Source organism: Apodemus sylvaticus, chromosome 10 (genome assembly GCF_947179515.1).
Source record: "Apodemus sylvaticus chromosome 10, mApoSyl1.1, whole genome shotgun sequence".
Lineage (NCBI taxonomy): Eukaryota > Metazoa > Chordata > Mammalia > Rodentia > Muridae > Apodemus > Apodemus sylvaticus.
This window is the reverse complement of record NC_067481.1, coordinates 71,365,692-71,388,073: the sequence shown is the minus strand read 5'-3', so window position 1 is coordinate 71,388,073 and position 22,382 is coordinate 71,365,692. Positions and strand designations below refer to the sequence as shown.

Here is a 22,382-nt window from a genome sequence, read left to right as displayed (position 1 = left end):
CAGTTAAAGCACGCACAGACTTACATGTCAAGAGCGGACTTTAGGCTTTCATGTTAAACTGCTTGAGTTACACCTTGTGGCCCTTCTCCCATAACATGGTGTGAGGATGGACTGGGAGCCGGTACCGACTCCGTGTTTACAGCCCTGCCTTGTCCCCACCTGCTGGCCTTCAGGCTGCCTGGGCCCGGTCAGCTACCCTCCTCTATGCAAATGCGTCAAAGCCATGAATGCTGGAATCCAAAACTGACGAGGTTTATTTTTTCCAGAGCCGGTGGCTGGTCTTCCATTTACAGTGTCACTATTCCTTGACTGAGCAGTCATGTGCCGCTCTGGTGATGGCCCCAGCCAGTGATGCAGGCCTAATAGTTCATCGGCAAGCCTGCGACTCATGTGGTGCCTGCCCTGGGCGTGGCCTGCGGTCTGGTAGATACATGCTGCAGAACTCGCCTGGTTCCTCTTTATTTTAAATTTTCTAACCTAGAGCTTAATTTCAATAACTTTTTCAACATTTCTAAATTTTTATTTTGGCACCAATATAAAGAGACAAATAATATCTTCTCATTATTTTCATAAGTAACACAGATTCCCTGATTTTTTTTTTTAAACTAAAAAGATCTCTAAACCTTCTTACATAGAAAGCACCCCTATAATATATAGGGAGAAGTAGGAAATAAAGTTCCTATTCTGCCAGTGTTTGGGACTTCTTTATGGACAGAAGTGGGTCGGAACGAGACCACGTCCTGCGTTTTTACTGTGAATGTAAATGGAACAGCAGCCCCACCCACACCCTTGTCTCTGCCCTAGAGGTGCTACTTGTGACAGGGACCAAGTACATGCATGTTCAGTGTTCGACTCCACAACAGCCACCTGCTCCCAACTAGTGTGCTCAGTGGGGAGAAGGCTGTCACGTCAAGGTCATTGTTACTTCTTTCCTGGCCGAGTCACAGGGCAGGGAAATAAAGGTGTCTGAAGTATTAGGACAATCTGAGAGGGAAGGAGAGAGAAGAAAGGTGACACGCTGGAGACTAAGACTGTCCCCTCCAGCTGCACTTCCCAGTGCACACCAGGTGACAGTACAGTCCTGTCCTGGCAGCGCTTGGGAGGTAGGATGCCAGAGGCCGGCCTCAATTACACGGTGACGTGGGGCCAGCTTGGTCTATTTGAGACCCTGTCTCAGAAACAAAATGAAAATGAGAAAAGTGCTAGCAGCCATTTTGTTCTGCTCCTGGTGGTTTGCAAGCCTCAGGGTTGAAAATGGGGATGAAGACTGATGTACTTAGTATCAGTGCAGCACCAGCCTGGGCTCTGCGCCCTCCCCAGTCCAAGAAGATACACTTCATTCTGAAGAGCTCATCACCCAGTGGGCCCCTCGCTGAGAACCAGAGGGGGCTACACTGAATTGAGCTGTTTTCAGGTTTTGACCCCCATCTCCCTCCCACCACTGCCAGGCTTGCCTCATGTCTCCCAGGACCAGTCTGGCTTCTTCTGATATGGTGGTTCATTCAGAATGAGCTGGAGGCAGAAGGTGGTTGTGAGTTCTTTGAGGCACAACTCCCCACAGGCCAACTGTACCCGTGAGAGGTGTCTCACAGTAGGAGAGTAAGGTTGTTGATGCTGTGAGGAAGAAGATCCCCCATGAGCCAGGGTGGATTCTGGCCACAGGGCTGGACACTTGAACTACTTACAAAGACAGTTTTAAGAATATGAGGTTAGGTTCGGGGGCCCTGGAAACTTCTGGAGCTTCCTAGCTAGTCTGCCTCTGGTCATGGCGGGCAGAACTGATGCTGGACTTTAGTATCTGAGGCAGAGGTGAACTGCAGGCCAGTGGCTCCTCTTAGGGAAGCTGTGTATGTATTCACTTAGGCCAAAGCCTGACCTTCAGAGCAGCCTCTCCTAGCCAATCTATTCCAGAGACCAGGCTGAGCCAGCGGGCCCACTGGTTGTATGAAAAACAGGATTGCAAGCTCATAGTCCATGCAGAGAACTCCGAGGCCAGCACATTCTACCCCCAGCCCCTCCCTGCTGCTCACCAAACATGGGGGCACTGGAAGGTTGCTTGCCGTGCCCACCTTTGGTCTAAAGCTTGCCAGCGTCCCTAGGGAAACCTGACTTGCATTTTCTAGGGTTTAAGGTCCCCCTGGATGGATCCCATCGGCTGTGGCAAGCTCTTCCCCTGTGTGGAGTTTTGTTATCTTTCTTTAGCGGAGGTTAATTAATCTTTGTCATGCAAGAAAACTATGAAGCTTGCCCCTTGAGGCATGTGCCCCAATCACAGCTGGGGTTCACGCCTGTTTTTCCCGTCACCTGTTGGCTTCAGGAGGACTGCCGTAGGGTCCCATTGACATCTACCATTATGTCTTCCTTCGGTCATTTTGTTTTGTGTGAGTTATGGTCAACCTGTACTTTTGAGAGGGAAAAGATGCTGTTGATAATCCTGTCAGCTCCTCAGGCACTCAGTAGGCTGAGGCAGGAGAATCAAAAGTTCAAGGCCATAGTGAGCCACTTTGCAAGACCCTATGTCAAAATTAAATACATACACCACACACACACACATACAAACACACACACATTTATATATACATATATGTGTATGTATGTATATATACCTATTACATATATATATATATATATATATATATATGCTGGTCATGTGACTCATGGCAAGAGAATGTGTCTAGTATAATTGGGGACCAAGTTCTCTCCCCAGCACTAAGAAAAGAAAGCCAAGTCAACAGTCACCAAGCAGATACATCCTGGGCCAACCAGGATGTGTATTCTCCCTTTTGCTGAGTGGCATGAATTCTGGCACCTGTGACTGCAGACTGACCCTGCATATGTTCCTGTGTGTTTGTGTAGACTCTCCTTGTTTGGGGCTCACACTGGGTAAGAGACCCAGGACGGCCAGCTTGCTTGTCTGTTACGTTACCATGCATTTCTAAAACCACTCCAGCTGTTAATCTGTTTACGCCTCCATCCGTGGACTTGTTTCTGTTCCTTTCCATACACGTTGTACTCATTTGTTTTCATTAAATTTTGCATTTATTTTGAGTTTTTTATGGTGTCATTTTTGGGCAGTAGCTTTTCTGCTTCGAGTTTCTTGAGCCTATTAATATCCTGTAGCTGTGGCCGTATGCAGCCTACTTCCGCTGTGACCTTTGTGGAGGCAGACCTGCAAGAATTCCACTTCCTAGTGAATCCTGCTGCAGGGACCTGTGAATGCTTGTGGGCTGGAGCAATCACAGGAAAGAGAAATTGCAGGCTCCTCTGTGGCTCTTGAGTTATAAGGTCCAAGACTGGGACAGGGCATACATTGCCCCTGAGAAGTTTACAGCTTTATTGAGGAAACTTGGCTTGAGATAGCTCACTAATGTGTCCTCAGCTCTTGTAATGACGTGCTCTAACATCTGTAAGCCTCACCATCCTATGCTTAAATACTGTTGCTGCCCCTATTTTATAGGGGGAGCTCCAGAGAGGTTTCATAATGACCTAAGGCAGCACAGGAAGCAATGGGAAGAGCTTGGGATCTGAATATTGCCTGTGCCTTAATTCCTGACCTAAAGTTTGGCATCCCAGTAGGATCATGGGGCAAGAATGGAAATGCGCTCATTGTTAAAATATGGTGTGATGGTGTAGGCTGTGGGCCTGCGATGGTTTTGTGGAAAGATCATGCTATGTCTGGGCTGTCTCACATCTCCATCTCCTATGGCCCGGCTTCTTCACTAGCCCCTGGGCCTTGCAAGTGGAGACAGAAGGAAAGTGGATTGTCTTTATATTAACCAATTATAGGGCATTTCCATTTGTTGGAGTGAGATGAGTTAGTCATCAAAAACTAAGAAGCAAGGAGAACAGACCCCAGCCCCTGATACAGTCTTGGTCTTCTGACAATTCACAGTGGTATGTTAGCATTGGAAGTGTTAGCTGCGCAACAAGAATCATTTTCCTCGGTAGCCAGGTGGTAGCGGCACATGCCTTTGATTCCAGCACTCAGTAGGTAGAGGCAGGGGGATCTCTTTGAGTGTGAGGCCAGCCTGATCTACAGAGCTAGTTCTAAGACAGCCAGGACTACCTAGAGAAAGAAAGCCTGTCTTGAAAAGACACAATAAAGCAAAGAGTTATTTCATTTGTAGACATTCACAGCAGCAGGCCATGTCCTTGCTCTGGTACGGGGCTCTCAGCACTGCCTTCTGCTTGAGAATAAGATCAGCTTGGGGACAGGTTACAGCTAGAGTCACCTGGATCACAGGCTGACATGCTATGTAGCAGACACCCAATGCCACAGGCTACCCACACTGGTGCAATCCCAGCCACACAGTGTCCACCCCCATATGTTGTCTTCTGGATGCAGCAGCAAGATGCCAGACAGCAAGTCTACCTTGCCTGCTTGCTCTACATTCCTGGAAATGTCTGAATGCCGGGTACCTGGCAGCTGCCAGCTCCTTACTCTTATCCCCAGGACCTACCTGGTAGATGGCTATTGACAAGATCCAAGGGTTTCAGGTATATATGACTCTAGTGAGAGATGCACAGGGTTCCATTACTGGGAAGTAGGTCTCCAACAGCACTGAAAAGCATTTTTATAGAAACCCACCAACAGTCAGATGTAATGCCATGAACCCTTGACCCCTGTACTTCAAAGGCTGAAGCAGGAGGATTTTAGATTTGAGGTCAGGCTGGGCTTCAATGATAATTGTTCTCAATAATAATAACAACAACAACAACAATAATAATAATAAAAATAAAGGCTGGTGAAATGGCTCATTGGGTAAAGGAGCTTGCTGCTAAGCCTGCCCACCTCAGTTTGATCCCTGAGACCCATGCACTGGAAGGAGAGAACTACCACAAATTGCTCTCTGACCTCCACCTATATACACACACAAATAAATAAATGGGGGAGGGAAGCTCCCATAAGCAAAATTAAAGAAAATATAAAATGGTACCTTGGCTTTACAATGTGGCCTGTCTGGGTCCCCAACCACAGTGAGCATCTGGCAACAGACTATACCCAATCCCCGGCCCTACCGCCGTGGCTTAGCACATTCATAAAAGAACCATTCACAGGGACAAAGCTTCACAAACCACCTCTAAATTTACAGCTTAGTCATTCAAGTCTCCGGCTTGGTGACAGACCCAGTTCCAGCTTCCATCTTGGACAGCTCAGCTGCACTCCACAGCTTTGAGAGTTACAGTAGCATAGCTTCAGGGGGGCAGCTGGCTTCCTCCCTGCCATCCTGCAAGTCTCTGTCTCCTGGCAGCATGATAATCTCAGCAAGCTAGGCTCAGTGTACTCAGCCACCCCGGCCTTCATAGCCTCTCCACACATGTCCCAGGAGCATCCTCTGGATGCAGGAACTGTGGGGCTTCAGAGTCCACAGGGGAACGTGTGCTACGCTCTGATCTGGACCTTAGGAGATGTAAATCACCAGGGCACCAGGACCCTCAGGTCCAGAGAGACTCCATCCTTTAGAGGGAGCAGGGTAGCTGGGCAGAAGTGCTGCTCCGATGTTTGGGACAAGCTTACGAGTCTGGAACAACTTGGCCAGGCCTGGCAGATAAATAGCAAGAATTGGCCTATAAGGGAGCCAGGCATGGTGGCATACACCTTTAATCCAAGCACTGGGCATGCTGAGGCAGGTGGATCTCTACTAGTTCTGAGCCAGCCCTGACATAGTGAGAGCCTGTCTCAAAAAAACAGCCTAATGATCAGCCCTGTGCTTCAGGCTGAGGCGGGTTCACCGTAGCTCTCTCTCTGCTCCGAGAGGGCAGAGCCAGCCCTTGCTGAGGAAGGAGAGAGTAAAAATATAACAGCCTTCTCCCTGGCTTCCTGGTCTCCAGGGACTGGGAGGATCGGCATGGTCACAGCTTCAGGTCACCTTTCCTCTGCTGGTCCTGATTCCTTCGAACTTTCTTCTGAAGACTGAAGAAGAACTTGCCCAGAGGTTCTTCTAGAGTAGTGGTTCTCAAACTGTGTGTGTGTGGTTGGGGGGCATGAGGGAGTAAGTGGGATGTCAACAGACCCTTTAACAGGGATTGCATATTTGATATCTTGCATATCAGATATTTAATTTATACTAGATTCATAACAGTTGAATTACAGTTATGAATAGCAACAAAAAATGTTATGGTTGGGGGATCACTATTGATGTGTTCACAAAAAGATAACATGGTATACGAATATGTTCTATGGGGGATGTGGTGAAGTATGGGGGACCAGACACACAGTATAGTATAGAATAGAGTTTATTCAGGGCATGGGGTGGGGGGGAGTTAAGAGGGTAGTAGAGGCAGAGAAAGGCAGAGAGAGGGAAAGAGTAGAGAAGTAGAGGCTGGCCATGACCACGTGGGAAGAGGGGAGAAGGGGGAAGGGAAGAGCCCAAGAGGGCAAGAGAGAAGCAAGTGGGAAGCAGGAGTAAAAGGGTGAGAGAGAGAGAGAGAGAGAGAGAGAGAGAGAGAGAGAGAGAGAGAGAGAGAGAGAGAGGGCCAAGCAGCCCTTTTATAGTGGCCCAGGCCTACCTGGCTGTTGCCAGAAATCTTTGGGGAAGAGCATACCTGGCTGTTGCCAGGCAACTGTGGGGATGAAGTCCAGACAGAATACCAACAACCAGCTACACCGTGAGGAACTGTATTAAAGGGTCACAGCATTAGGAAGGTTGAGAACCACTGATGTAGACGCTTCTCCCAGTCTCATCATGAGACTCATAAACCAAGCAATGTGTCAGCATCCAAACATGATGGACGCCCATAGGTCCTGTGGGCCTCGAGATGGTGTCAGAGAGGCCGGCTGGCAGGTCTGACCAAGTTGATGATGCAGGAAGGTAACCACAAACTTCTCAGCTGTGGCTTCACAAGTGCCACTCAGCCTCTGCATTGCTTAGCACTGATGTGTGTCAGCACAGTGGTGACCTTGAAACAGTCATCTCAGACACAGGAATGGGCAGGCAAGAGACAGCACAATATCAAGAGACACTATGAGCACGGTTCAAGTACCCTACTCCATGCCATTAACTCTTCCAATGTCCAACCTCCATAACTATCATTTCTCTACCATTTCATCCTAATCTGTCCTGAGGGCTGCTGACACAGCCTCCCCCACCCTGTGTCTGTCGCCACGTACTCCTGTGGAAGGAAAGTCTATAATCTTTCATTTATTATTACAAAATTCATTGTAATCCTCAACATTAAGTTTCCTAGTCCTCTGCCCATTCCCGATCCTCTTGTTCCCCACTGCCCAAAACCCTTCCCTGTGAGCTCAAGGCCTGCCCTCCCGGGGAACGCAGCATGGCTACGTACAGAAAGCATGGCCTGTAGTCAGACTCTAGCCACAGCCTCCATGCTCTGGGCATCTTCTGGAGCTCATGAAGGAACAAGAAGGGTCATGGTACCCCTTGCAGCACGGAACGTGCCAGCTAGAAGGGCCGAGTTGATGTCTACCTGTGCTTTCTTTAGCAGATCAGATATAGGAGCCCAGCAGTCGGGCATGAGCCTCTCCAACTCTAAGGTGATGATGACCAAAGCAAATGTGGAACCCTTGAACTGCAGCAGCTGGTGGCCTGCCATCCAGTGCTGCAGCTGCCTGGTCAGGGACGCGACGTGGAGGGAAGGATTCCTCTGAGACAACAGTTCGCCACACGGGGCCAGCTCCGGACCAACAGGGCATGGAACTGGAGACCATGGTTTTTAATGTTAGGACAGAGGCCCCTCCCCCCTAGTTTTCACATATCAATGACCAAAAGTGCAAACAGTTTCCCATTTCCACCAGGGAGAATCTGGCGTGGCCCAACCCCTTTCACTCCCAGATAGTCTGATTTGTGACATGGTACTCTGAGGCTAAAGCGTATGGATGGCCATGTTTGGATTCTGAGAGATGCTACATTCTACCATTAAAGAAAGTGGGGAAGTTACCTGTAACCGCTTGACCTGAGAAGAAACCAGGAACTTTGTCAACAGCACCAGTTTTCCATAATGAAAATGCCCTTAGTGATTTAACCCTCATGCTTTATAACAGACCAAAACGCCATGACATTTTCTCATTGGCATAATTTTGCCTTACTAACAAGCACATCCTGAAAGACGGCCTCCCCATCCCCCCCAACTAAAACCAACATGAACCGATACCTGATATTTTTTTTAAAGTGCCGGATCAGTGCGGTCTCATGCCTCAGTAAGGATTGTGTGTAGGTGAATAAAGACAGCTAAGTGAATGTGTGTAAAGTGTAGTAAAGGCAGACAGATATTTATATACAATATTCATAGAATGGAAAGTCAAATATTTTTGCAGTGTGTACCTAACCTAAAAGAGAAAATGACCATAAGAGTGCCGTTCAAATGTCTTTGTCAAGTGATCTCTGTGTCCTTTAGATGTGAGAATCTGGTGGAATGGTGTGAAGTATAACGATAACATTTTTTTCCACTCTCCATATGTTGTGAGCCTTTGTGGATCACCTCGACGTGGTGCATGTGCAAGGACGTGTTGCACGCCTGTGCCTAGCCTGTTCTGTGTTGTAAACAGCTGTTCCAAAGGCACAGACGAGTCTCAGGGAGACTCTAAATTCACGCTCATTATAATCAAGAAACCCAGCGACATTCCCACATGGAGGTCCTAATGGAGTCTGTCCAGAATAGCCAACCCCATCCTCAGCTGCTCATTTGGGGTACAGCTAGAGACACAACGCTTTAAGAAGTCTTTTACACGTGGAATTGACTGTAAAAATAAATAAATAAATAAACAAATAAAGGAGGCCAAAGCCTTATACCATGTTACAGCAACTTTTGTTTTCTTAGATGTGGGGACCAACCAGGGCATCCACAAACAGTAGATTTGTCTTCCAGCGACCTGCCAGTGAAAAGACTTCTGGAAGAAAAGCCAAACCACATCTTGCCTGTTTGGCAAGTCATTAGGAAGTGGTGATGCTGTAATGTACATCACATGGACTCCCTTTGCAAAAGGTCTTGAGACCCCACTGCCTGCCAGCTCAGACTCAAAGGTGCTTCAGAGGTTGGTCTGGGTCATGTGTGTTCAGCTGCCAGAGCTCACCCCAAGTTTCCTCGGGGCTGTGGGTCTTGCTTGCCCCTCTTCCCAAGCCCAGCATAGCTATGAGATGCCTTCCTAGACACGCATTTGACAAACTGCACATGGCCTTCACAGCTCTGCAGTTCCATATCTTCCCTCAGCCTTATTTTCCCTTTGTATGTGTGTGTGTGTGTTGTGTGTATGTGTGTGTGTGTGTGGGGTGTATGTGTGTGTGTATGTGTGTATGTATGTATGTATATGGTGTGCATGTGTATGTCTGTATGTATGTGTGTAAATGTGTGTGTGTATGTATGTATGTATGTATGTATGTGTATGTATGTGGAGGCCAGAGTCTACCCTCAGATGTCATTCTTTAGGCATTGATCACCTTTTGTTTTTTAAGACAGGGTCTTTCATCTCTTCCCGGCCTGGAACTTGTCAAATAGTGAGGCTAGCTGATCAGCAACCCCTAGTGATTCCACTACACTCAGCTTTCTTTTAAAACATGGGTCCAGGGACTCTACCTCAGGTCCTCACATCACAGCAAGCACTTTACCAATGATCCAGAGCCCCACCCACTTCCTTCAGCCTTTGTTGGGATGGTTCAGCTCTGAGGAAACTATGCTGTCAGGTATGGTGGTGGTTCCCAACACTGGGAAGTGGAGGCAGGAGGATCAGGAGTTCAAGGTCCACTTTGACTATCTAGTGAATTTGAGTCTAGCCTGGTTGTACAAGATTCTGTCTCTGAAAGTCAAAACCAAAACCAAACCAAAAGCAAAACAACTCTGCTTTATTCTCAGAAGTCTTTGCAAACTTCCAAATACCAAGGGCATTAATGATCTAGTCCTACATTTTTAGAGAAACAAATATGACTATAACCTCCAAAAGTACTTATTTTAAAGGTCATTCACTTGAGGTTTTGTTTGGCAAAAAGAAATTTTAGAGGACACAAAGTATATCTTTAAAAAAGATTTTTTTTTAAGCTGGGCAGTGGTGGCACACACCTTTAATCCCAGCACTTGGGAGGCAGAGGCAGGCAGATTTCTGAGTTCCAGGCCAGCCTGGTCTACAGAGTGAGTTCCAGGAGAGCCAGGGCTATACAGAGAAACCCTGTCTTGAAAAACAAAAACAAAAAACAAAAACAAACAAAAAAACAAACAAAAAAACAAACAAACAAAAAAACAAAACAAAAAAAAAAGATTTTTAAAAAGTGTGTGTGTGTGTGTATGTGGTGTGTTTATGTGAGGATTTGTGCACATGGAAGTGCAAGTGCCCCAGAAAACCAGAGAGCGACATCAACTGGAGTTAGATATTTTGTTTGTTTGTTTTTGTTTTTGGTTTTTTTTAGAGACAGGGTTTCTCTGTGCACCCTGGCTGTCCTGGAACTTGCTTTGTAGACCAGGCTGGCCTCAGAAATCCGCCTGCCTCTGACTCCCAAGTGCTGGGATTAAAGGCATGCACCACCACTGCCCGGCGAGTTAGATTTTTTTTGTGTGTGCGAACTTCCATGTGTGCTCTGGGAAAGAAACCCAGGTCTTCTGCAAGAACAGAATGTGCTCTTAACCACTGAGCCGTCTCTCCAGCCCACAAATTATATTGTAATAAGCATTTGTATTGAAGGTTTGGAACTGAACACACAAGCCATATTTTCCATCCTTGGAGACTTCCTTGGACAGTACCTTGGGAAGGCACTGGAGAGATGGCAGTGGCGTCCCTATCCTCAAAGTGGAAGGGGTCAGAGGACAGTGTAAAGGTCTGGGAAGCTGACTGGGGAACCATCTCCTGACAGAAAGCCACAGTAAAACTCGGATGGCCACGCTAACCCTCAGCCCCTGAGGAGCTTCTGCTCTTCACAGGCCTCCTGCTACCCTTAGAGAAGGGTCTCAGAGTCTCGAAGTAGCAGGTTCGTGGGTACAACCAAGTCAAATTTCTGGAAGCAGACTTGGAGTTGTCCTAGGGACTGTCACCATCCCACAGAGGCCTCCCTGCCTTTACTGAAACTGTAGAAAGACAGTGAAAAGGAAGATAGCCAGGTTGAATGTGGCCAGCAAGGGGTGCCTGGAGAGACTCTTCAGCGGTCAAGAGTGCACATTGCTCCTGCAGAGGGGCAGATTTTAGTTGCTGGTGCTCATAGGAGGTGGCTTACAGCTGCCTCTAACTCTAAGCTCCTAGCGGATCCAACATCTCTGGCCTTTACAGGCACCTACACTTACATGCACAAACTCACACTCAGACACACATCCACATAATTTAACACACACACACACACACACACACACACATTTAAGTGCCCCCCCTCCCCCCGAAAGAAAAATGGAACTGTTCTTAGCTTTAGGAACCTGGAGAGGATTTCCTGCAAGGTTCGGCACATCTCGACTTGTTGGGAAAAGAATCAAAGAGGGGAGCACCAAGTTTTGAGGTACTTTTGGTCCAGCAGTGCCAGGGGCCTCCTGATTAAGGTGACCAAAAGGACTTTAAGATTCTAAGCCTGGATGTAATTAAGCAGCCCTTGGTGGCCTGTTTTGAGGCAGAAACACCTGCTAGCTAGGTGAGGGAGAAAACACCGGGCAGCGCAGGGTCTCCGCGGAGGAGGTGATGGATCGTTGCCAAGCCACAGGTTCAAGTCTCTGCACAGGACTCGCAGCCGGAGAGCGAGTGGCAGGCACTTCGGTGGCAGCCAGTGGAGACCCAGCAAAGGCCACAGAAGGTTGGAGCCCAGCCTAGGCTTTCAGAACCCGCCGTGCTGTTCATGCTGTTCATCGGAGGCCACCAGAGGTCCTCCAGGGGAGCAAAGCCTACTCAAGACTCAGAGATGGCTCCTGCCTCTCACCCTAGGTACCAGCATGATGGAGCCTAGTTCCAGGGTGGCTTTTCACAGCCGCGTGTTGTGACCCAAAACTGCGGCACCTACGAGGAAGGGGTGGGCTGGATGGGTTTACTTGTCCTGCTACTCAGCGGCTGAATCTGAGCTCTTGCTGTGATGCTGGACGATAGGCACCTAGGATTGTGAAAGTCTGAGCCCACGAGTGAGTGAGAGATTCCCCCTCCTCCTCCCTCGTACCCATGTTTCACGCCTCTTCCCTAAACAGGCCTGTGCCGCAGACAGAATCCCCCAGTCTTTGTGGGATATCTGGAGTGCCTGGACATATATCCTGCATCTTATCTCGTTGTACTGATGTGGGGACATGAGACCAACTGGAGGAGCATCAAGAAAGTGCTCCTCAGTCTTGAGATGGCTCCTGACCTACTGTCCCCACTTCTGTTGGGCATTGATATCAGGATCTGGGTTTCTGATAATCTCAGCTGTGAATGTAGTTTAGTTGATAGAGTGCTTACTCACAATGCACAACACTCTGGATTTGATTCCCAGCATTAAGTAAACCCAGTGTGGTAGTACATGCCTGTGATCCCAGCTTGAGATGCGGAGGCAGGAGGATCAGAAGTTCAAGGTGATCCTCAGCTACATAGTGGATTTAAGAACAGCTTGGGCTATACAAGACCCTGTTTCAAAGAAAAAGTGATTATCTCTTCCCTCTAAGGGTAGTTCAGTCTTTTCTGCATTTATCCACTTATATAGTGGCTGTTTTAGTCAATGTTCTATTGCTACAAAGGGACCATGACCACGGCAACATTTAATTGAAGCTGGCTTAGTTTGAGTGCATTATCATCATGGTGGGAAGCATGGAGATACACAGACAGATGCGGTGCTAGAGAAAGAGTTGAGAATTCTACATCCAGATCAACAAGCAGCAGAAAGAGAGAGACACTGGGCCTGGTTTGAGCATGTAAAACCTCAAAGCCCACCCCCTAGTGATGCACTTCCTCCTAGTAGTGGTCTTTTTTACATACCTCTGGCTGTCCCGGAACTCACTATGTAGACCAGGCTGGCCTCACATTCACAGAAACATGTCTTCCTTTGCCTCCCCAGAGACAGGATTAAAGTCTTATACCACCTTGCCCAGATCCCAGATGATATATTTATTTTTAAAGATTTATTTATTGTATGTTTGTGAGTACACTGTTGCTGTCTTCAGACACACCAGAAGAGGGCATCAGATCCCATTACAGATGGTTGTGAGCTACCATGTGGTTGCTGGGAATTGAACTCAGGACCTCTGGGAGAGCAGTCAGTGCTCTTAACTGCTGAGCCATCTCTCCAGCCCTGCCCCCAGGTGATATTTTAAAATGCATTTCTATTACATCTCCTCATTTATTTGGGAATGTGCGTATGTGCCATGGGCCATCTGGAACTTTTGGGAGTCAGTTCTCTCCTTTGCTGTATTGTATGTTCCCAGGAATCAAACTCAGACTCTCAGACTTGGCGCTGTGTTTTTACATGCTAACTCATCTTGTCTACCAGATCAAATGATTTTTAAAAGAAAGGGTTGGAGAGATGGCTTAATGGTTAAGAACGCTGGCTGTTCTTCCAGAAGACTGGTTTCTAGCACCCACATGGCAGCTGATGGCTTCCAGGGGATTTGCTGCCTTCTTCTTCTGCCCTTCAAAGGCACGTGCTGCGCATACATACACACAGGAAAAACACTCATACACATGAAAAAAATGTCGAAAAACCTACTTCCATAATTAAAAGGAAAAAAATCAGCCCAATATATCAAGAGAAATTCTGTTGGCTTTCTTGAGACAGGGTCTCACTCTCTAGCCCTCACTGTCTTGAATCTCCTTCTAGAATCCAGGATCATTCTTGAACTCACAGACGATCCTCTTGCTTCAGTCTCCTGAATACTGGGATTGCATGTATGAGCATGCCCAACTAAAGCTCATTATAGCTGTGTTCGTTAGTTCCTATCTACAAGCACATAAGCCTTGCCTGCTTAGATGACATCATATCTGGGATGTTGAATGAAATGGGGAAGCCAACGGGGCTGTCTCAGACAAACCCAGAGGGAGAACGGAGAGGCAGAGGGATGGCGGTGGCTTTTACTCCGAGGGGTGGAAAACCCCTCAAAGGCGGGTTTAGATTAGGGCAGGAAAAAGATCCACTCCATGTTTTAACACCATTCCCATAGGTCCTGTGCTGAAAATACAGTCCTTTCTCCACATGTGTGGGGGACTGGATCCAGGGTCCTCCCAGGCCCAAATCTGTACCTGCTGAGTCTCTCCTCTTGTAGGCTGAGCTACTTTAATAAGGGGTTCTAAAATGCTTTAACCTCCTTTCCAGCCCACCACCCACCAGAGGTAGTGGAAAAGAAAGGATAATAGGACAAAGAGGGATGTGGACCTGGTTAGAAATAGTTCTTTGGCGGGGCGGTGGTGGTGCACGCCTTTAATCCCAGCACTTGGGAGGCAGAGGCAGGCAGATTTCTGAGTTCGAGGCCAGCCTGGTCTACAGAGTGAGTTCCAGGACAGCCAGGGCTACACAGAGAAAGCCTGTCTCGAAAAAAAAAATTTGGGTGGGTGGGTGGGTGGGTCCAATCTTCGTTGTGAGGATATCAGCATCTCTCAGCAGCTCAGTTCACAGGAATCAGCAGCAGTAGCTCGATCCATTTCTAAACACCACTCATGAGTCAGCAACGGCAGCAGTTCAAGCCAGAAGAAAATGGCGATGCTCTGCCAATCAGCCTGAGTCTGCAAAAGCAGCCAGAAGCCACCAGAAGGGCTGGAAAGGTGGCTCAGCAGTTAAGAGCATGACCGCTCTCCCAGAGGTCCTGAGTTCAATTTCCAGCAACCACATAGTGGCTCACAACCATCTGTAATGGGATCAAATGCCCTCTTCTGGTGTGTCTGAAGACAGCTACAGTGTCTTCACTGTAAATAAAATAAACAAATCTTAAAACAAAACAAAACAACAACAACAACAACAACAACAACAACAAAACCCAAAAGCAACAACAAAAACGAAACCACCAGAATATCACAAGAAGTTCTTTGGTGTGTTTCTCTCTATGAAGTCAGGACAAGCAATGATGAGTGGAGAAGGCGAGGCAAACAATGCCACAGTGTCTTCAGTGAAGACCAGCATCAGCAAAGACCAACGAAGACCAGCAATGATTGTTAAGGCAAACCAATACTAGAGCACTGTTTGCTGTCTGTTGGGTTGTATTTATACCCTTTCCAAATATCACGTGTCCTCTCGTGTGTCTGCTCCAGCAAAACATCACATGCCCTTTCACCAGGAAGCTTCCAGAAAAACACCAGGCTCCTGTTCTCAGCAAAACGTCCACTCGTGTCTGATTCGGCAAAACATCCTCTCATAAGACAGTTTCCAGGAAAACATCGCATAACACAGTTGAGTCTCTAAAGAAACCAGACATTTCCATTTCATCCCCTGTTCCACTTTTTCTCCTGCTTTTCTTCCTCCTTGTTTTTATAAAAAATTATTATTATTGTATATGCATAAGTGTTTTTGTCTGCATGTGTGTCATATGAATGCCTGGTACCCAAGGAAGCTAGAAGAGAGCATTGGATCCCTTGGAACTGGAGTTACAGACAGTGTGAGTCACCATGTGGGAATGAGGATTGAAGCTAGGAACTCTGGGAGAGCAGTCAGTACTCATTAGGTTGTCTCTCCTGCCCCTCATTATTTTGTTTGTTTTGTTTTGTTTTTGTTTGAGACGGGTCTTACTGTGCAGCTCTGACCTGGGACTCACTATACACTCCAGGCTTGAACTCACAGATATCTACCTGTCTCTGCCTCTCCTGAGTGCTGGGTTTACCACACCAGATCTCCTTTGTCTGCTGGATCTCAGGTTGTCTCAGACACATCGTGTAGCTGAGGATGACTTTGAGTTTCCGATTCTCCTGCCCCTGCCCATTTGTACCAGCTTTATGTGGTGCTTAGAATGGAACTCAGGGATTCAGGCTCACTAGGCAAGGACTGAGCCAAGGCACAGCTGTTGCCCCACAAGGATGTTGTTATGGAAACAGACTCTGAGTATAGCTAGGCACAGAAGAGTGTACTGCAGTGATGGTAATGGTGGTAAGAATCAAATTCTGCCTTTACTCTCAGGTAGATCCTTAAATGGCCTGTGTTGAAGGATTGGGCATAGCGTGGAAGAAAGAGAGTAGGGTATGAACAGAGCAATTGTTAGAACTCAGCTTCTGTTTGTTGAGATGAGGAGGCCTAGATGGGGCCTTTCTGTGAATATGTGACAGGGATAGTGTGGAGGAAGGGAAGAAGACTGGGGAACTGGATTTAAACTTCGACACGATAAACTTAAAATATCTGTTACACATCCAAGTGGACTTATGCTCAGGGGAGAGGTTGGGTGGAAGGAGGGCCAATCATTGATTCTTCTGGGCCAGGTTCTGTGCTAGGCTGTTGTGAGACAGGTGAGACTCTGGGCCTACTCTTTCTGCTGGTGGTACAGGAGATAAACTAACAAGCACGGTCATTCTGAGCGGTCTTCTGCTCCCTCTGTGTATGATGCGACATGATATATGATGGCCATTTTTATTTTATTTTTTACTTTTGTGTAGTATCAATAATTTGACTTTTACACAACTAAAACCTTTACATTAGTAGAAGATATTTGAATGTAAAGCAATACACTCAAAATGGATTAATTTCATTCTTTTAGCAGACATTTAAATACTATTTCAGAGATGTAACATAGGAGAAAAAAACATCTAAAGTGTCTAACCTCAAGAGATTCGGTGGCCTTTATATCTCTGTGTAGTTTAGTATGATGTACTATAACATGCATTTGAATGCAGGATTATACATACAAGGTAAAATAGACATAGCTAGGAGCTTGGATTCTATAGGTATAAATTTTTTGCAACCTACTTTTTAAAAAAAATTTATTTATTTATTATGTATATGAGTACACAGGAGCTGTCTTCAGACACACCAGAAGAGGGCATCAGATCCCATTACAGATGGCTGTGAGTTTATTAGCAACAGCTGTGCAATGGCGGTATACATGATCATAAGAAATGGGTATTTTACTTTCTCCTACTCTGCATCTTTGAGAAATAATACAGAACATTTTACTAATATTCAAGACCGACTGGGTGATATATTAAAGAGGAACTTTTAAAAGAAGATTTTTTTAAAAATTAAGTATCTGTGCATCCCACAGAGACCAGAAGAGGGTGTGGGGTTCCCTTAGAACTGCAGTTATGAATGAATGCCTGACCTGGGTGCTGGAACCCTAACTCCAGCCCCTCTGCAAGAGCAGTATGTACTCTTAACTGCTGAGCCATTTCTTCAGCCCCAAGACAAACATTTTGAATATTAACACAAAATCTCCTATAACTTCTGGGTGTGATGAAGATGCCTTTAATGCCAGCACTGGTGAGTCAAAAAATCTCTGTGAGTTCAAGGTCAGCCAGTCTATCCAGTGAGACTCCCTCCCCACAAGAGACAAACCAAAACCAAAACAAACTCTCCTATAACTGAGAACTCCAAACCAGTTCTGTTGAGCAAATGACTATCTAGATGGAGCATCTACTTTGAATTAGTTCCCGGGATGGACACTGTTAGGTCTCAAACTCCCAACAAATGGCTGAGGTGCCTATTTCACATATTAAAGCAGACCTGGCCTCCAGGTTCTCCCAGCATCCCTCAGTCCTACCTGTTACAGGGTTTGGCTGGCACACCCCATCCCCTGAACCCTCCAGCCCAGGTGCTGGACTGCCCTTCTGGGGTTCTTCCCTATATAATCCAGCCATTTTGACTACACTAGTCCTTTTTACTTTTTTTTTTTTTTTTAATCCTTTTACCTTACTGGCCTGTTGGTCTCCTCTCTCTCCTCAACACTCTCCTCCTCCTATGTCTGGCTCAGGGTCCTGCTCACTCTGGACTCTCCCGATGCCTCTCTCTGCCTCTAGCTGCCTCTAGCTATGTTCTCCCTTTAATGTACAATAAACCTTTTTCATACCTAAGAACAGTCCCCCCTCCCTTCTTTTCTTTTTCTTTTTTTTTTTATTCAGATACCTCAGACCAGAAATAAACCTATGTCCTTCAAAGAGCTCAGTTTTAAACAAGAACTTCATCATTGCCCTGCATGCCTGAGGCCTGACAACCCCTAAACAAAAGCTCTCTTCTGTCTAATGGAGCATTCAATTTAATGGTCGAGGAATGCACGGATGCACACACACAAACAGACAACGTTCATGTATCACAACTTTTTATTCAAAGTCTCAAACTGTTGCTGCAGGCAGATAGTAGAGATAAACAAAACTCAATCTCTGGTATTCCTCATAAAATGATTCATCAGAATCTGGTGCGCTATTGTTCGCTGTTGTTTTTAATATTTGGGACATTGCCAGCACCAGAAGCTCCCGGCAATCTGAGCGGGTCAGAAGTCCTGGTGGCCTCAATATGAACCAGCTTTATATAGCAGGGGAATGGCAGCACCCCGCTGGCTTGCTCAAGTCTGGCATCCATGGAGATGGACGCGGAAAGCCCTGGCGCATGCGTACTTCAAGAGCCGAGGACACCCGAGATTGGGCGGGGCGAGCTCAGAGTGCGCCTGCGCACTGCGCTCTGTCGCTGTGTGAGCCGCAGTCTCTGGAGCGCTAAGGTGTTTCGGTCGCCTGTGGCCAGCCTCGCCCCCAAACCCGGTGTTGTTGCGCTGCATCCGGAGCGGGGACGTTGGCGGAGCAACGGACGCGGCCACCATGCCGGTGAGAATGGCTAATCGGCCACGGGGGCTTCGGCTCATCGCGGCGGCCCTGCTCGGGGGCGCGGCCGTTGCCATAGAAGCGCGCGGCTGGGCGGGCGGGGCGGGCGGGGCAGGGCGTCCGGGCCGCGAGGCCTTGGGGAGAAGAGCGGTGTGGACAGCGGGGCTCGGGTCCGGGCGCAACGGGGGCCGCCCGGGACCCGCCCTGTCGCCCCGGAACGCGCTGCATCTCGCTAGGCCTGCGCTGCCAGACAGAAAAGCACCGCGCGGGCAGCGGGGGCTTGGTGGCTGCGCGTGGCCACCATGGTCTTGCGGATGCTCGTGACCCGAGAGTCCAGGCTCCGGTCCCCTTACTTCCCTGGGTATAAGCTGTCATTCCGAGCGGACACCTTAGCTTATGGTGCAGAATGTAACCCGTAGGTGCCTTTGTGCAAGTATGTGGTGGCGATTTGGTTACCTCCTAGGATTTCACGGATTGTTATCGTGCCATAATAAGGGGTGGTTGTAAGTCCCATTGGAGAAGACTTGAGCCATGGTAGGTTATTTATTGGTTATGGGGCCTCCGACGATTATTTACATTGTCTGGGCCCTTAGCTCCTACACTATTAAACTTTCCTTCTTGGGGTTTTTATCAAGGCGAAATAAATTAATGCACAGGACACTTGAAGGACAGGACTTGACATTTAGCACAAAATGCTCAGTGTGTGTTTATATTTATTGCTTTCGGGGTATTCATTAAATAAATATTGGTTACTAGCCGTATATATGTTAACTATGCGGGTGGTGAGGTTGGTTGAGCAAAACTTGCCAGGTATTTTTAATGTAATTTTTATTTATGTATTAGTGTTTGCATGCATGTGTGTGCACCACGTGCCAGGGGAAGGAAGAAGAGGGCATGGGTCTATTTGGAACTGGAGTTAAAAGCAGTGGTAAGCTGCCATGTGGATGCTGGAAACGCAGCCCAGGTCCTCTGCAGAAGTAATAAGTGCTCTTCACCACTGACCTCATGTACCAGGGTTTTGACTTTAGAGAAGATTGCCTTTTGAGGCAGAGTCAAAAACCATATACATTTACAGAGAAAAGACATCCTTAATAAATGAAGTGGGTAAATGCCATATGGTAGAAATAGAATCTGGCTAATTGGAAAATACTTCTGTAAGGAATGCTGGTTTATCGATATCAGATCTACTTTTGTTTTCAAAAGACTTAAATCACTTTATTTGTGGAATTTTTCTCAATTTTAGCAGCCAATTAAAATACTTAAAAATGTTTTGAGCCAGCTGGCCAACATTTTTTGAAAGGTTGAGGGAGGAGGATTTAGAGTTTAAAGCTGAAAGTGGTGGCACCTTTAAACCCAGCACTTGGGAGGCAGAGGCTGACGGATCTCTGTGAGTTCAAGGCCAGCCTAGTCTATGGAGTAAGTTCCAGGACAGCCAGGGCTACACATAGAAATCCTGTCTCAAGTTCATAATGAGTTCCAGGCTGTCCTGTACTTCATGAGACCCAGTATCAGAACAAAACAAAAATACTTTGAGGCAAGTAAAAGAATTTTATGTGCTGAATTCAGAGCCTTGACTCTGGATCTCAGATGAAGATAGAATGACAGACATCAGTCGAGGAGCAAGCCGGAGTAAAACTGTATCCTTTCAAAGCCCAATGTGATGTGCTCTCTCTGAGTCTATTAAATGAAAAAAGCATTTGACCTAGTCAGAGAAGTGTTCCCATAAGAAGTGGCTGCTGAGCTGAAAACTGGAGGATAAATAGATGTTATCTAAGTGAAGAAGGGCATAAGGAATGTTCTGGGCAGAAGGACTCCAGGAAAGCCCGCAGTGAAGAAAAGGTCACGGAACTCTGGAGAGAAGAGGAAGAGTATTTGGTGAACCGTGGAGGCTTCTCTGTGCCACCTCAACAGTTTTTGGCTTGTCATCTGGGGAGATTTTTGCGTTGGAAAATAATGTGATTTGACTTGTGTTTACACCATCAAGTGAGAGGACAGACGGAAGAAGGCACTTTAGTTAGATTCAGGAGCGTAGGTCCTTAGGAGACTAATGCGGGGCCCAGGTGATGTGTTACCTAGCCAAGGGCAGATGAAGGCCATCCTGGAGAGAAGCAGAATGATAGCAGTAGGATTGGACTTAGTTTCTTTGTCATGTAAAATTTTAAAAATCAAAACTGTATGTAAACGTTCACGAGACATTTTTCTATGTATGCCATTGGCCTTTTCTGTCCTTAACTTGTCTTGTGTAAAGAGGTAAACCATATGTGAAGGTTTCACATGGTAAAAATTTTACAAATGCATCCTGGGAAATGAAACTAGATGTTATGGAAGAGCAGAGGACCTCAGACCTTGTTGGTTTCTTTTGAGACAGGGTCTCACTATATTAAACTCGCAGAGACTCACCTGCCTCTGCCTCCTGGAGTTCTGGGATCAAAGGTGTGCACCGCAGCGCCTGGCTTGACCTCATACGTCTGTAATAAAACTTGTCGACTGTGGTTACTGTGTTTGTTTGCAGGCAGGAACTTCAGATGTCGTGGACTGTTGAGCTGATGTCATGTATACTTGTTCTTTTTCTGCATTTTCATTAAAGTATTTGTTTCAGATGGAAATTAGAGTTTACTCTCCCCTCTTCTGTACTGCAAAAGAAACAATCTCTGTTTGTGTCCCGATAAACCCTTTCTTTATATATATAGAGAGATCTTTAATTGCATTTAACAGAGTCTTGTGAAGTCTTAGCACATTCGGGTGCTGAGGCGGAAAGGTAGACTTTTCCAACTGTATTTAGGGCAAAAGGAATGTTCTTTTCATTCTTTGTAAACACTGTCTTCACCAGATCAACAAGTCGGAGAAGCCAGAAAGCTGCGATAACGTGAAGGTGGTGGTTAGGTGTCGGCCTCTCAATGAGAGAGAGAAATCAATGTGCTATAGACAGGCCGTCAGCGTGGACGAAATGAGGGGGACCATCACCGTCCATAAGACCGATTCTTCCAACGAGCCTCCAAAGACATTCACTTTCGATACTGTTTTTGGACCAGAAAGTAAACAACTTGATGTATATAACTTAACTGCAAGGCCAATTATTGATTCTGTTCTGGAAGGCTACAATGGTGAGTGACTGTGCAGCTTGCTTTAAAAAAAAAAAAAAAAAAAAACGAAAACAAAAAATCACACACACACAATTTTATTGTTGTATAAGCAGTGCCCAGTAAAGTAGGTAGTGTAAGTGTTGCAATACAGCTTGATGAGTTATGGTAACATAGACAGTTGTGAGGCCTCAACCAAGTCCTGTTCTAGAAGGCCAGTGTCATCCTCTAGCGTTCCTTCCCACCCCCTTTGCAGCCCCCACTGCATCTATTGACCTGCCATCATGTCACAATAGTTTTGTCCTTTTGAAAATTCACTTAAATGCCATCCTAAAGTGCCATCCTGTTATTTTGAAGGATTTCTCTTTGTCTTATGTGTGGGAGTATATCCCCTTCACGTAGGTCTGTGCTTGCTCCACAGAGGGAATCAGAGGGGGCAGGCAGTCCTGGGACTGCATTCCAACCTGGGGCCTCAGGAGAGCAGCCAGTGCTCGTAACTACTGAACCACCTCTCCAGCCCATAAAATACTACCTTTTAAAAAGCAATTTTCATTCTCTTTGTACAATGTTTTCAATTTTACCTGTCTTTGTATATCATCAGTAACTTTGTGACTTGAGAACAAAAAAAGAAAGATTTATTCTTATATATGTGTATGAGTGCGTGTTTGCCTGTAAGTATGTGGGCCATGTGCATGCCTGGTGCCCTC

The 22,382-nt window shown here is 46.6% G+C and overlaps 2 protein-coding genes across 6 annotated transcripts in view; both read left to right on the top strand.

The window, feature by feature from the left end:
* The window catches only part of Septin8 (septin 8), a 28,768-nt gene extending 20,055 nt beyond the window's left edge, over positions 1-8,713 (top strand). For 2 of the 3 annotated variants that reach the window (XM_052197301.1, XM_052197300.1), the window contains exon 10: positions 7,444-8,713. In XM_052197301.1, the coding sequence (XP_052053261.1) occupies positions 7,444-7,609 (166 nt within the window). In that variant the 3' untranslated portion in view covers positions 7,610-8,713. Of the gene's footprint in view, positions 1-3; positions 3,049-7,443 lie in introns of those variants that run through there. The other variant, XM_052197303.1, reaches the window with a different exon arrangement.
* Positions 8,714-18,454: 9,741 nt separating this feature from the next.
* Positions 18,455-22,382, top strand: part of Kif3a (kinesin family member 3A) — a 315,458-nt gene continuing 311,530 nt past the window's right edge. For all 3 annotated transcript variants that reach the window (XR_007979928.1, XM_052197284.1, XM_052197285.1), the window contains exons 1-2: positions 18,455-18,598; positions 21,426-21,699. Coding sequence is in view for 2 of the 3 variants with exons in the window: in XM_052197284.1 (XP_052053244.1) it covers positions 18,593-18,598; positions 21,426-21,699 (280 nt within the window). In the remaining variant the exon portion in view is untranslated. The remainder of the gene's footprint in view (positions 18,599-21,425; positions 21,700-22,382) is intronic.